Source organism: Grampus griseus (assembly GCF_964374135.1).
Source record: "Grampus griseus genome assembly, chromosome: 11".
NCBI classification, from domain to species: Eukaryota; Metazoa; Chordata; class Mammalia; order Artiodactyla; family Delphinidae; genus Grampus; species Grampus griseus.
The window spans coordinates 52,859,226-52,874,862 of NC_139005.1; the positions used below are offsets into that span (position 1 = coordinate 52,859,226).

The 15,637-nt window shown below is 41.8% G+C and overlaps 1 protein-coding gene across 11 annotated transcripts in view; it reads right to left on the reverse strand.

Moving 5' to 3' along the window:
- GRIP1 (glutamate receptor interacting protein 1) overlaps nucleotides 1-15,637 on the reverse strand; it is a gene marked incomplete at both ends in the record, with an annotated part of 697,367 nt that overhangs the window by 34,537 nt on the left and 647,193 nt on the right. For 7 of the 11 annotated variants that reach the window (XM_082666950.1, XM_082666958.1, XM_082666952.1 and 4 more), the window contains 2 exons: nucleotides 4,827-4,938; nucleotides 5,761-5,917. In XM_082666950.1, the coding sequence (XP_082523076.1) occupies nucleotides 4,827-4,938; nucleotides 5,761-5,917 (269 nt within the window). Of the gene's footprint in view, nucleotides 1-4,671; nucleotides 4,717-4,826; nucleotides 4,939-5,760; nucleotides 5,918-15,637 lie in introns of all 11 variants that reach the window. The other 4 variants (XM_082666956.1, XM_082666954.1, XM_082666949.1 and 1 more) reach the window with 1 other exon arrangement.

Here is a 15,637-nt window from a genome sequence, read left to right on the forward strand (position 1 = left end):
TTTGGTTGCTCAACATGAAGCACACTTCTCCTTCTGCCCAGTCAAAATACGGTCTCTTCAGGGCATAACCAAAGGCTGGAGAATGGACGTACTAATTGCACCATGAAAGTCTGGGAATATGCTTCACACGTGACATTTATAATGCACAACTCAAATCCAATTTAAGTACTTAAGCCATTGAGTTTATTTAATCAAATACCACCCCTGGCAGTTTGGAGGCAAACTGAAAAGCTCTAACATCTGCTTACTGCAAACTACATTTTAAGCATTAACTTTCCACTGAGTGGGATCTAAAGATGGGATTCACGAGGCAACCTTCAGTATATCTTACAGAAATGAACTAAGAACTCCTCAGTGGGGACCAGGCTGACCCCATTTGCAATGGTGCCTCTAGCCCCACCTGGAGGTAACAATGGGCTGAAATGAGGCTACTGATACAAAGGCGAGGGCTTCTACCGAACGCTGGCTGCCTAGCTCTGGCATATTGCCTTTCCTTTGGCCACGTGGCCGGCCGGAGAAGTTTGTAGATCAGCTAGGTCTCCACATCATTTGGCGAAGGTCAGTGTTTCTTAGAAATGACCTTTGTGTAAGGTCCTCAGAGAGGTTAAGGAATAATCATTTATGACGCTACCGTATTCAACCCTTTGCTCAAAAGTGATGAGACCTGGGTTGGATTTTACCAGTGAATTGAGAAGTTTGTTCACTTTCAAATCTGTTCCCTGCATAATACACAAGGAATGCTAAGATTAGATCTCAAAAATGACTGAGTCTCAGAAGTGGAACAAAAAGAGCATTTGAAACCAATATCATGCTGGGAATGTTCATTTCTCATGGTTAGAGGATGCTAAAATTCTGAAAATATGCCTGTAGCCAGCTGTGTTCCTCCGTATGATGGTTATATAAGGGTGTACCAGCATCAGTGAATCTGCATGAAATCATGGATACAGAAAACAAATTCCACGTGCCACGCTACAACATGATCTAGTGGTGTTGATACCGATGCTAAAAGTAACAGAAGTGTAACTTGTTGAGTCCTTTGAATGTATTCACGCATTTAAGCCTCACAACAACTTTATGAGGTAAGAGCTGTTATTCCTCCTAATTTACATGTGAGGACACTGAGGCACAAAAAGGCTGACCTACCCAAGGTCCCATAGGTAGTAGATGAGCCAAGTGCACCATCTAAAATTACTGATCAGGAGGGAATACTGCAAAGTGAGTAGAGTTTTCACTTGTTATCTTGCTAAGATTTATAATTCCAAGCTTCACCTGGTGTTCAGCTATACCCATGCCACTCACAAGATCTTTGAATGACAGCCAAGTATTAGCACACAGGTAGGTATATCTACAACTCTGTTGAAAAAGAAACAAAACAAGTGAACTTATCAATATCCTGGCTAGATCAGTTATCTTACTGATAATTTTTTTTTTTTTTTTGGTACGCGGGCCTCTCACTGTTGTGGCCTCTCCCGTTGCGGAGCACAGGCTCCGGACGCGCAGGCTCAGCGGCCATGGCTCACGGGCCCAGCCGCTCTGCGGCATGTGGGATCTTCCCGGACCGGGGCACGAACCTGCGTCCCCTGCATCGGCAGGCGGACTCTCAACCACTGCGCCACCAGGGAAGCCCCTTACTGATAATTTTTAAAAAAACAATTGTAAGAAAAACCTCATGGGTCATTGAGCATTTACAAATGCTAAGTACCACATTGTGTATGCAGCATACCATTAAATACTTATAATAACTCTATATGGTAAGGTATTATAATTATTATACCTCCTCATTTTACTCAAGGAAGGGGATGCCTGGATCAGTGAAGCAACTTGCCCAAGAGTCTGGGATTACTACTTTAGCCATGTCTCCAAAACTCTTATTCTTGACTATGAGGCTATATTGGTTCTCAGTCAAGTATGAGGTTGAAACTTATAAAACTGACTTTTTTTAGTAAATGAAAAAAACCCCTTAACATTTATCCAGTGTGGATTATCCATATAATGGTTTATTTCAGATAAATCCCCTTTAAATTGAAACCTTTCTATTACTAGCTTTGTTGGTAACATGGGACATCCTTTTATTTTATGGCATTTAACTCACACATATCATTTCCTTGTTTAATCTACTGTTACTGATAGCATCTGATGATTGTTTTCTTGCTGTGGTGACCATCCACCTATTGTTTTTACCTATTTAGACTAGCTATTTGCTTTGTGAACATTTATTTTTAATACTCATTTTTCATTAGACCAACAGAAAACACATTGGAAGTCAAATAATCACTACAGCTGGGAGACAACACTTCTGCTTTGATGAGCCTTAGCCACAACAGAAGTTACAATCTGATCTAGAAAGGGCTCTAATGGAAGCGATGACAGACTATCAAAAGGTCTTCAGGTCGAGTTTTCAGAGGATAGATTGTTTTGTTTAAAGTGAATGTAAATTGAATTAGTGATATTGCTGAAGGCATATTAAAATTAAAACACAAATACAAAAACTAAAATAAAAAGTAATTATTTAAAGTTTTCTAGGATTTGTTTCTGCCTCAAGAGTATGTATTGCCTGTTTTCATTTTGCACAATTCATAATTTATATTATACTTTTTCAAAATTATTAGTGAGATAACTGGTATACATACAACTTAGGAGGAATATATTTAAGAGTTCTCTATCTGACATTCAGTTAAACCTTCTTCTTATGTTATACTAAGCAAAAGATAGTTAAGGCAGCATTCAATACTCAAAAAAGTGGCAAAAATAATTTCTATCAAACATTTATTGTGTCATGTTCTATGTTAAGTGCCGTATAAACATTAGTCATTATAATCTCCATATTTTAAAGCAGAAATACCTGATAAGGAAATTAAGTAACTTGTCCAAAGTCTTAGTTTGAATTTTTCTCTTTTGTTAAAACTATATATTTTTCAGCGCTAAAGCTGAACCTAAATTATTGCTAGCAATGGGGAAAATGACTAGTATAATTTTCATTTTCATTTCAATTGTAATCATTTTTCATCTTAGCTAATCTTCTGCATTTGTTACAGTGATAGTATGCTTTAACTTTTAATGCTGGATATACATTTCTTATGCAGGAACCTAGCTCCAGTAATATCTTTTGCATAGTAGCTTTTGCAATCAAGGGAGCAGAGTTCATCCAAACTGATAAATGAATTCCCTTTGTGCTAAAAGTGTGAATGAGATTCTAATTTATGGATTTGTCAATCATTCTTCCTAGTTGAAAACTTTAATTTCTATTTGGCTTATTAATTCAACCCATTTTTTTTCCTGGATGTATAATTTCGAGGGCCACACCTGCCAGAACAATGTTACAGAAAACCTATTGGCTCCTGCGAGATGACTTCTATGCTGACGTATGTTGTTTCCATTGGATAACTCAATGTCTGAGTGAAAACGCAACTTCATTGTACTACTTTTTACATCATCTTCATTTTACCTAATGTAGAAGCTATTAGAAGAATAGCTGCTTCTTCAAAAGAGAAGTATTTCAAAATGCAAAGTGAAAAAGGCATACGAGCCAAAACACGCTTTGAAAAGCAGGAATATGTTCAAAAATTGTGAACTGAGATCTTTACTCAGTTTGGGAGAATGCTGACCCTTCTCTATATGGGAAGTGGTAAAAGTTTAAATAAGCCACCTGATACTTAAGCACTCTACTTTTTTTGAAAGTTTCACAGAAGGGAACCAATTGCTAACATCTTAATGTATTTAAATTTTATAGGATTATCCATCTCCAGGTCCTTTAACTTGTGCTCTGAAGCTGCAGTTCATGCCAGGTAATAATCATGATGTTTACAAATTCAAACTAGTATTTTTCTTTATAATTCTCTTTGCAGATTCACAGACATTAGAATCACAGAAAATATCCACACATGCATTTGAGAAGCAAAATAATATAAAGATGAGTCATCATTTTAGAATTGCAAGAGTTCCACCCCATTAGGCCATTCACATTCCTTATGGTGACTTGGGGACCTCATATGACATCAAAATAAAAATGCAACTTCTGCCACTTTATTTTTTACAGCTCCGAAAATTTAAAAGAACATAAAAGGAAACAGTCCAGGACTTCCCAGACCAAAGTGTGAATACCGTCAGCAAATTTATGGCTTTGATTAAAGAACTCCCCAGGAGTTCAGCTATTATACTCCGTCTCTCTGCAACTCCTTGAATTCACACTAAATTAACAAAGAATCAGGATTTGCAATTAACAGCAATGTAGTCTGTAATATGTTGGCTGGCTGCTTCTCAAACAGACTGGCTTTTTTCACCAGAGGCACTGTCATCTACGTTAAGGGCAAAATGAAGTAAAGTAAAATTTCCTCTTATGTTCCTCTTCACGATCAAATTAATGTCTCTACCAGGTACAAATGAAAACATGCCAAAGAAACCTTTCTAAAGCAAATAAGAGAATGAGAGATGCCACTGCTGGGAGACTCAGCTCGCCCCAAACGATCCAGTGGCAAACAGGTACAGTCAGGGTTAGCAGGGAGCAAATGGCAGAAGCCACAGGTCAGTAAGCTCGGCGGGGTGGGGGGAGGGGTGGAAATGGGGAAAGAAATACTTTTAACTGCATTGGATAAAATCAAATCACTGTCCAGACGGCAAGGGGGCAGGGAAGGCAGCTTCACAAGCAAAAATATAAACATAAAGGGTAGCTACCAAGAGATTCATGTTTCTCAAAGACACACGCCTGTCAGCTTTCTCCTGTGGAAAGGGTTAAAGCTTTTAAATGAACTGGTGTGATCAATGCCAACTCAAAAGGACCAAGAAAACAATGAATGTAGAAACAATAAAAGTAGCAGGACCGAGGCTACCTCGAGTTCTCTGAGAATTCCTGATTGTCCACAGGTTTCCAAATCCTCTAGCGCTTGGGACCAGAAGTTCTCCTCTTGTTCAGCCTCTGCACTGTCCGGAGCCCCTGTAAAACTGTTGTGAAAAACAGTCTGGGTTAAGAACTTGCTGGACATTTTTTTTTTTTTTTTGGTCTCCAGAATCTCTCTCTCCTTCATCTCACACACAAAATAGAGATTCGTTTTGGGTCTGGCTTTCTTCCCACTGTGGCCTCCAAGTCAAGCCAGCTCCAGTAGAAGGACGCTTTAGGAAACTCAAAGTGTCTCAAAGACCAGAAGGACCATGGTCTTACTAATTGAATTTCACAGTATTCATGGCTGCGTCAACATGGCACCCGTGGGAATATCTGTCAACTGCTCTGTCCACAGGGAAAGGGAAATCAAACTTTTCTCTAAGAGAAAAATATGTTTTCCCCACTCATTACAAACATCAGTATAGAGCCGTTAAGTGCTATCGCTTTTTATGAATTTCCTTAAAATATTTTGGTAAGGGAGCAAACTGCTAAAATAGACCTCTCAGTTGAAAATAGGGAACCCTCAGTTGAAAAAAATTTTTTTTTCTAATGTAAGTTAATGTGAAACTACCTTCTAAACAAAAGGAGAGGGAACTAGTCATAGAGTGAGGACACGGTTTACAGAAGTAGAATTTCCTCATGTGCTACTGCTGTTTTCATTCAGGGAAACTTAGCTCTTGCCCTGTTGTGTGGTGGAGCCCTGCCTCCCACTGGGCAGGCCCAAGTCTTCGAATCTGGACATGGGGCCAGCATGGATGGCGACAGTGGCTTCACACAATGCTTCCAATGCTAGCAGTAGGTGCCACTGGAAGTAGAGAAGTTCACATCTGGCCCAAATGACCCGGAAGCAGTTGGGACAGGGCAGCAGTTGGTGAAAACCTTACCCACTGACTGTGGACTGGTCCCAGTCTTCGTTACTCAGCCCCACATCTGGGTAAGTCTGGCTTCGAGGCTTAGTGACTGGGGACAAACTGCCTCTCTGTTTGGGACTCCTCCAGTCATAGGTGTTGAAGTTGTAGCCTGAGGCCTGAAAGCCAGTGCCTGAAACAAAAACAAGGCATCATATTCTATTTTAGTAACTTGTCTTTTTCTGTAGCTTCCGTTAGTTTGTTCAAGGGGGCTGACTTTGCGGATCATGGAGGCCATCAAGACAATACTTAAATCTTACATTAAAGACACATTCACACCTATTATCCCAAATGAGTCTAGCAACAACCCTGAGGTAAGACCCCTAGACCCAAGCAGGAGGATCCAGTGCTGGACGGGTGCTTTCTGTGGCGCCTGCCCTCCTCTGTCCGGGTGAGACATCTGCTGGGGGCTGGGGGCGGTGGTGGTGGAGTATGCCCAGATCTGTATCTAACCCTTTCTAGCGCAAGATCCAGAAGGCGAGAACCCTGACTTTCCTGCCCAGACACCCTGCGTCCACTTCCAGGTGGAAGTCTGTCCTTCTGAGAGTGGAATTTGCCACCAGATGTGGATTCCCAGCCCAAGGAGTGGCCAAGGGGCGCTGGTTGCAGGGGTGTGGACTAACCGTGGCTAAACCGGCTGGCGCCCACCAATGTTAGGGATGAGCCCGAGGATTATTTCATCCACCAAGAAATGACATTGTTAGCGAGTAGGGGGGTCAAATAACTACAACACCAGCAATAACGGCAAACACAAGGTGGGCATTTACTATGCAACCAGAACTTCATTAAGTGCTTTATTTATTTATTTTTGTGGTACGCGGGCCTCTCACTGCTGTGGCCTCTCCCGTTGTGGAGCACAGGCTCCGGACGCGCAGGCTCAGCGGCCATGGCTCACGGGCCCAGCCGCTCCGCGGCATGTGGGATCTTCCTGGACCGGGGCACGAACCCGCGTCCCCTGCATCGGCAGGCGGACTCTCAACCACTGTGCCACCAGGGAAGCCCAAGTGCTTTATTTGTAACACCTTATTTATTCTTCATAATTATCTTTGAAGGTAGATACTGTTATTATTTGCATTCAAGGACCTAGGGGTACTTGCACACTTTCCTGGGGGTTCCAGTCCTAACTTTAGGAGAATAAGTTTTCAGATCCTCAAATTCCACAGGCAGGTCTTCCCCAAACCGGCCTCGCTGAGAAAGTTCTGGGAGGATCTGAGATCTGTCAAGTCTCTCTTCTTACTTCCCCATTCACAATTGTTTTCCTGTCCCTTTACAAATGAAAGACATACTTCTCATCCATATCAAACCTTTGAATGAGCTTGGCCCCGGGATATAAAAACTCCTAGGCATCAAATCAAGGGATAATTCGGGAAAGCCTCATTCCTGAGGGCAGGTCTTGGAGTGGAGCCTTATTTCAATCAGGCACAGATCTAGCGCAAGGCTTTTACCCCCTCTCATCCATCCATCTCCCTGCATCTCAGCATCAGAATTCAGAAGGACAGCTGTCGGGGTGAGGAGGTGGGCACATTAGGATGTTTATTTGAGCTGCAAAACAAAGACTGACTTCCCTTCCGACAGGGAATTAAGTCTGATTGGCTTGATGGGTGACAGTGAGGAATGGCTTTGACGATGAGGTTGTATGATGGACAATTTTCCACACATTTGAGCTAAGTCTGGGGCTCCGTATTTTGACAAACATATATTGAAGCATATTTACCGCAAACTGGAAATGACAGTTTTTGCAAGTATTATAATTTGAGGAGAAAAATGTTAGGATGACAACTTTAAGTGTGGTGCGGGGTCTCAGTTTTTCAAAATCCTTCATGAGGTGCCTTCAGCTGGGAGAGCAGGGGCTGACTGGTAGGTCTGACTTTATGGTTCGTGCCGTAACCACCACACACGGCTTCATCTACTACTTCAGGCTGTGACCCGTTACGTGTGTGTTTATGTGTGTGTACCGGGTTGCAATATTACATGCATTTCTTACTATGCTTAAAACACATAATCTAGCAAACAGGCCTAGGGCTCCAATTTCACATACAATTCAATGACTCAACCACATAAGATGACTGTCTCCACGCCAACCCTTTGTTTGTCTTCCCCATTCACTTTCCCTCTACTCGTTTGGTCCTATAACGCCATCCTCACTATCAGTTAGAGCCCAGAGAAAGCAGGATGGCCAAGGGTAAGGTTCTCTGATCAAAAGGATTTAATCTCCAGAATGCAGGGGAAAGCACACAGCCGCATGATGGAAATACTCTACGAATCTCCTGTTTTAGGAAACCAAGGGTAAGAAGTCCTTGGCACAGAGGAACTATTTACAGTTCAAAATCTCATTTTCTTTCTTGGGTAACTGCAGAGTGTGGCTAGACATTTGGGGAGAAGTCTTGTGTGATGAATGTGCAGTTTTCTGTCAGAAGTGTTGAATTAAGGGAACACGAGTCTCCTCTTGACGGTGGGGGGGAGGGGCGGTGACTGGGCAGCACTGCATTTCTCCTGGCTCCGTCTGACAGGCTATGCATCTTCTCCTTCTGAAGCAAATAAACTAACCCCCAAATATTCACATGAAGTCTCTTAAAAAGAGTTAGGGGAAGCCCGCGCCTCACTTCCCTTACCCAGCTTTAAACTTGCTAAAAGCCAAATGCTAAATGGTTGTGTCCTCCGGGGGAGCATCCTTTTCTGACAGGCATTAACCCATAGGACCGTTCAGTTCCCAGGGGGAATTCCAACATGTTTTTTTGTTTTTTTTTTTTTTGCGATACGCAGGCCTCTCACGTTGCGGAGCACAGGCTCCGGACGCGCAGGCCCAGCGGCCATGGCTCACGGGCCCAGCCGCTCCGCGGCACGCGGGATCCTCCCGGACCGGGGCACGAACCCGCGTCCCCTGCATCGGCAGGCGGACTCTCAACCACTGCGCCACCAGGGAAGCCCCCAACATGTTTTAAACTGAGCAGATTAACTTTCTGATTTTCCTTCCAACTGTTGTAAGTAGTTCCTGGTGACTTGGGCAAGAGTGTAAGGATGGCCTTGAGCAGATATGAAGCATCAGTACTAGGAAAATGTCCCCTCGCTGCCGAAAGGCGTGTCTATCTATACCAAGGATGCCTTGTCTTAATAAGCATTATTAAATGATTATTGCATTACAACAAAGCAGGGCACGAAAAGGGGATAAAATTCAAATATTTTTGCGTTAGGCATGAACTTAGAAGACCTGGGTCTGGTCCATGCTATGCTAGCACAGGGACTGAAGTAAGAGACCTAGGTTCAAATCCCAGGTTTGCCACTTCCTTGCTCTGCAGTCTTGGCCAATTCACCTCCATGTAAAATAGGGATAATGACACATGCTTCACCAGGTTGATGTGAGAATTAAGGAGAATAATACACACAAACACTCATGAACATGCCTGGAACACAATGAGGTGTTAATGAAAGCCTCATTTAATGTTCATTACTTTTATTATTTACTAAGTTACTCAACTTGTCAAGATCTCAGTCTCCTTATTATAAAACAGGGAAAGTAGGAAATCAGCATTGCTAATTCAGGAGATGTTCCAGCACCTCTAAGACTTGTCAGGTACTGCTGGAGGAGCTGAAATGTAAAGATAATAAAACTAGGTTCCTGTCCTCCCAAACTGCACAGTTTAGTATAGGTTTTGGAGAAAGAGAAGGAGAAACAGGCATAGATAGAAAATGAGAATTCTAATAGCATGTAAGAAGTGTTATCCTTTCAGTCTGTACACACTGAGAGAAAAGAATAGAGATCTGTCTGGGGGTCAGAATACAGGTCATGAAAGGTGTCAACGGAAAAGCAACATACAAGCTGGGACTTAGAGGATAAGCTGGCATTTACTAGTGGAAGTACCGCGGAAGCAGTGCAGGCCTAGCAAGAGGGGCTGGAAAGGTGCACTCGTGATAAGCGCCGCTCCCTGGCCTCATGTTCCGTCAGTGGGTTCCTGCTTCACTCTCATGGAGGGAGCAGTAGTCCAGGGATTTTCTGGTCCCTCTTACCATCTGTACTTAATCCTCCCCAGAGGAAGAGCAGCGATTTACCCAATGGTCCAGTTCTGGAAAAGAGCACTGGGAATGTACCCTTGGGCCCTTCTTGGCTCTCTCCAGACCCATTCTCTCCCACTGCTGCTGCACCACGAGGCAAGCAAACCTGGGTCCCACTCCTGGGGCTCACTGAACTCAAAGGAGGCAGGAGGCCAAGACTGCACAGTTAGCTGACTGTGGCAGACTACTAATTGCCTATCATAACATCCATTCTTATCTTCATCTTTTTACTAGAATACCAGTTTTGAGGGTGGACATATTACTGCTCAGGATAAGACTATATTTCCTAGCCTCCCTTGAAGTTGTGTTAATTTAATTATGTAGAAAGTTCTGGCCAATGACATGTAAACAAAACTTCCGGAAAGTCTCCTTACAACTCTCTTTCCTGCTGCCTGGAATGTAGATGAAATGGCTGGAGCCCCAATAACTATCTTGGACGATGTGATAAACCCAAGGATGGAAGGCAAGTGCTAAGCATAAGAGAGAAGAAACACTTAAGAGCATGGGTCCTTGATGACACTGTTGAATTATATACTAGTTCTGAAATGCCCGCTCCTTTTTGAGTTAAGTCACTGCAATATTAGGGTTTTTAGTTCTATTCAGCTAAGTCAAATCCAACTGATATGCTGGGGTTAGAGTTTTCTTTGTAGATCTGACTTTCCCCTTACTTAAGTCCCAACATCAGACCTGGGTTGGGGTAGGGAAATAACAATCCTGATCTGGGTGTACATTCAATCCAGATATTCTGACAACCCCCCGACTCTGTCAAAAAAAAAATTAAGATGTTGATATTTTAATCCATTGCTGACTCCAATTTCTATTTCCCAACAGATTTAGAATTGATAAAGGCAGGGACTGATTAACATCAAAACACCTAGCGCTATCAAGGTACCAAAGACCAAAGCTTGCTTAGAGAAGAGTGAGAAGCTCAGGATGAGGAGTAAAAGGTACTGTGGGGAAGTGTCGGGAGATGAGATCGATAAAGCAGTTGGGGACTGGGGCTTCCCTGGTGGCGCAGTGGTTGAGAGTGCACCTGCCGATGCAGGGGACACGGGTTCGTGCCCCGGTCCGGGAAGATCCCACATGCCGCGGAGCAGCTGGGCCCGTGAGCCATGGCCGCTGAGCCTGCGCGTCCGGAGCCTGTGCTCCGCAACGGGAGAGGCCACAGCAGTGAGAGGCCCGCGTACCGCAAAAAAAAAAAAAGAAGTTGGGGACTGGATTACAAAGAACTCTGTGTTTTAAACTAAGGACCTTTGGCTTCATCCAACAGCAAGAGAGAACCATCAAAAGAGTTTTTTTTTTTTTTTTAAGGGAGTGGCATTGTTTGATCTAGGTTTTCTAAAGGTCATCGATAGTAACGTGGAATGGTAAGATGCTCAAAGTAAGATGAATGAGGAAGTAAATATTTCAGACCTGATGAAGGATTTGTAACAAAGGCAATGGCAATGAATGAAGAGACATGAGATGTGGAGCTAGTAGAAAGTAGGAGGATACCTGGGTCCTGATAAAACAGTGGGGCTACCTGCCCCCTCAGGCTCCTCCCTACAGCGGGAGAAAAATAAGCCTCTATCTTGTTTAAACACCATCCTCTGTATTTTCTTTTATACGTAGGTGAATCCAATCCCTAACTGATGCAGGTGGATGATGACAGCGCAATTTAAAATAGGGAATATCTGAGGGAAATTAGGTTTGGGTAAAGGCAAGTTGGTTGCCACAGTTGAGAAGATGTTGCCAGGCCCTGAGGAATATCCCTTTACACTAGGAGTCAAACTTAAAAGCCATGGAAAGAATAAAATAAATGAGGCAGCCCAGGTACCAGAAATATAATTAGACTTTGTTTTTACTGAGTGATGATGTAAATAAGCACATAAAATTAACAGGTATGATACTGTAAACTAGATTTAAAATTCTAAATTGATTAAAACATTGAAAGATAGAAGTAATTAAAAAATGTATTTCCTAAGTAGTTAGTCTTCTTATTTAGAACTGGAAACCTTTTCGTGTTTCTTTTTTTCTCCCTCCTTTCCCTTTCTCCCTTTCTCCCTCCCTCCCTCCCTTCTTTCTTTCTTTCACATCTCAGTTTCAGTATCTGGTCTTATATTTTGTATAATAATGTGAGGGATGTTACGGATTGACTTGTGTCACCCCCCAACTCATAAGTTGATGCCCTAACCCCCAATGTGACTCTATTTGGAAATAGGGCTTTTAAAGAGGTAATTAAAGTTAAATGAGGTCATAAGGGTGGGGCTATGGTCCCATCAAATGGGTGTCCTTATAAGAAGAGGAAATGTGGATACACACAAAACACCAGGGATGCGGGTACACAGAAGAAAGGCCATGTGAGGACACAGTGAGAAGGTGGCCACCTGCAGACCAAGGAGAGAGGGGCTTCAGAAGAAACGAAATCTGCCAACACCTGATCAAGGACTTCTAGCCTCCCAAACAGTGAGAAAATCAATTTCTGTTGTTGAAGCCACTAGTCTGTGGTATCTTGTTACAGCAGCCCAAGAAAACTAACACAAGATATAAAATTCAGCCTAGATTCCTTTCACTGAGAGTAATGTTTAACTTTTATTCAGTTGCATGATGAAAAAATAGTCTTCACAAATGTAGTTACTTCTGAAAGTTGATGGACACTTGGTATAATAATTTTTACTTTTAGGGTAACTACACCTCAGATATTTGTAAAATTCGGATGCTCAATATTGTTTTTAGTACCACAATATGGTGCAGATAAATATCTTCCATGTGTAGCTCTTAATTCACATTCACTATTAATTTAGAAAAGTGATGCTGGTTCTTATTCATAAAGTTTAAAATCAGAGAACGGTTTTGAAAATCAATCTTCAACTCTACAATTTTGGGATTATAGCTCCTGCCATTACTTTTATTTTTGAAAGCCAATTTTAGCACAGGAGAGCGAGCCAGATAATTTCCTGCCAAATTTATTTCCTAAAGCCCCAATTTTGCTAAAAATGAGAAAATCAAATCATACATTTGTGTAACTATTTGTAATTGTTGTTGCCAAGAAATATTCAATGCATTTAGAGGAGACTGTGGTTTCAAAATGGCAGAGCAAAGATAGATCTACTTTCTCTTAGAAATCACCTCAAAACAAAGAACAGAATGTAGAGTCCATCTTCAGCAAAACTAGAATATTGAACCATAATACACGGGAAAGTTACCAAATCCCGTGAAAGACAAACGGGGTGTGGTGCTAAGACGCCAAGAGGAGACACCTCTGACCAGAGATGATGGAGAAGGCCCGGTCCTCCAAAGCAGGGGCCACGGCATAGGCAAAACAATAACGTTTTGTTTGGAACACTAGAATGGATTGCATTGACTGGTGGCAGGAAGCGCCCTAGAGCCGGTTTGGCACCAGGGAAAAGCCAGGGAGGTGGGCTGAGAGATACCTCCAGACATGCCACAGACTGCATGAAGCAATCTCCCAGCGAGCCAGGCTGGCAGAGAGGAATTCTACATTGGTGGCAGCCTGCAGTTGCTGCCCTCTGCTGGCTGAGGAAGAATGCACTCATCACAGGTACCGTGAACTGGGGGTAAATTTTGCGCCCTTCCAATTTAGGAAAAAGTCATCTCATTTAAACGTAAGCAGTAATTTAAAAGTAACTGGCATGAGACATATACCAAGTTAATATTTAAACAAAGGAGAGAAGGCACAGAAAAACAAAGCCATAACAGATGAAGGATACTCATGAGAAAAAGACTGCCATGGAGTGAATGATGAATATGACCAAATATATCACAACAAAATTAAAAAAATACACATCTCTATAAAACAAGAGATCAGAGATATGAGAGCTCAAGGAAAATTGGGCAAGGCAAAATCAAAGAAGGAGACGAAACATGAGCTTGTAGAGATCAGAAAAGAAATGGAAGAGAAAAATAACCCTCCCCCAATGGAGAAAGTCCTGCTGAGTCTCCTGCTCTGTGCTACTCTTTGTACGTACTATGTTGTGTTACCTAACTACGTTCAAGGAAAGTTGGACTCTGTACATGTTGGTGTCTTTTTGATCAATCACCATCACCTTTTATGAAAACTATAAGGAAGAATGGAAATAAATGAATTATGCATTCAAGTCATAAACAGAACAAAATCTAAGAAGAACAAAGTTAATCAAATTAAAAGCAAAAATTTATTTTAAAAAATCAGAATGGAATTAAATAAATGCAAGAGTCGGTTCTTTATAAAAAAAAAAGGGCAAATACATTAAATATAGAACCATACTTGGGATATAATTATAGAAACCAAGAAAATTACAAGAATCAAATAAGCGATTATATAATTATATGCAAATATATTTGAAAACCTGGATGAAATGGAGTTGTTTTCTTTTTTCTGAGAGAATACCAATGATCATAATGACCTCAAAAAGGATCCGAAGGAAATAAAATCTGTATTGAAGAGATGGCTTTACTCCTATGTCACTGGATCATTATTCCCGATAGCCAAGATATGGAAACAACCTAAGTGTCTGCCAATGGATGAATGTATGAAGTGTGGGATATATGTATATATACAAGGGAAATGCTTTAGCCATAAAAATGAAGGAAATCCTGTCATTTGCAACAACATGGATGAACCTGGAGGACATAATGCTAAAATAAGCCAGAGAGAAAAAGGCAAATGCTATGTGAGCTCACTTATCTGTGGAACCTAAAAATAAAGTCAGACTCATAGAAACAGAGAGTAGTATGTGGTTGCCAGGGGCTGGGGAGCAGGAGGTGAGAGATGTGGGTCTAAGGGTGCAAACTTTCATTTATAAGATGAATAAGTTCTGGGGACGTAATGCACAGCCTGGTGATGATAGTTACCAGTACTGTATTGTATACATGATGCTAAGAAAGGAGACATTAAGCCTTCTCACCAAACACACACACACATAAATGGTAACTATGCGAGGTGAGAGATGTGGTAATCAACTTGGTGGTAATCATTTCACAATATATATGTATACCAAATCTTATTACATTGTATACTTTAACTACACATAATTTTGTCAGTTACACCTCAATAAAGTAGAAAAAATAAACGCAAAAGAGAGAACTATCTAAAGAATACACATGACAGGATCAGACTGCCTGACTTAAGAGTCAAGAGTTACAGACGTCACAAGAGCCTCACCGTCCACGAGTATGATAGTCCAGGTACCATCAATTTGTCAGTCTCCTCTTGTACTGATTGACCTTTGCAAACTCTAAGGAAAGCAATCACAGCGTTTTCTGAGAGTCTGAAGGAGGAATAAATAAGACAAGGGGGCCAAAAGCATAAGCTCTTGATAAGGCAGAGAGGCATGCATAGTATAAGAGTCAAGAGAATGGGGAGTGGAAGAAGCTGGCCCAGAAGCAGACTAGAAAAGGTGTGCATCAAGAGAACTGAGCGTCATCCCACTGTAAGACTTCTTGAAACACAGTCCTTCTTTCTCCATCAGCTTTGATTACTCCATCCTTTTTCCCTTTTCATTAACTAAGTAAAAATTCACTCTGTTGGTACTTGTTAATTGTCTGGCCCTTCAGCTGGGTAACCTCCTCCACAAGAATAAGGACCATACCTCTTTTGTCCAACATTGTATACCCATCATATATTGGCTTTTATTGTGCCAGTCATTACATATTTACTTAATGAATGAATGGGGCAAGCTTGACATTTTGGACTAGAAGCAGAGAACAATAAGGAACATGGCTGCAGAGACATGAATTCCTAGCCCAAGGAGGAAGATGCGCATGACGGAGGTACAACATCCTACTGGGAATGGAGCAACTATTATAGATTTAAAGGTAAAAG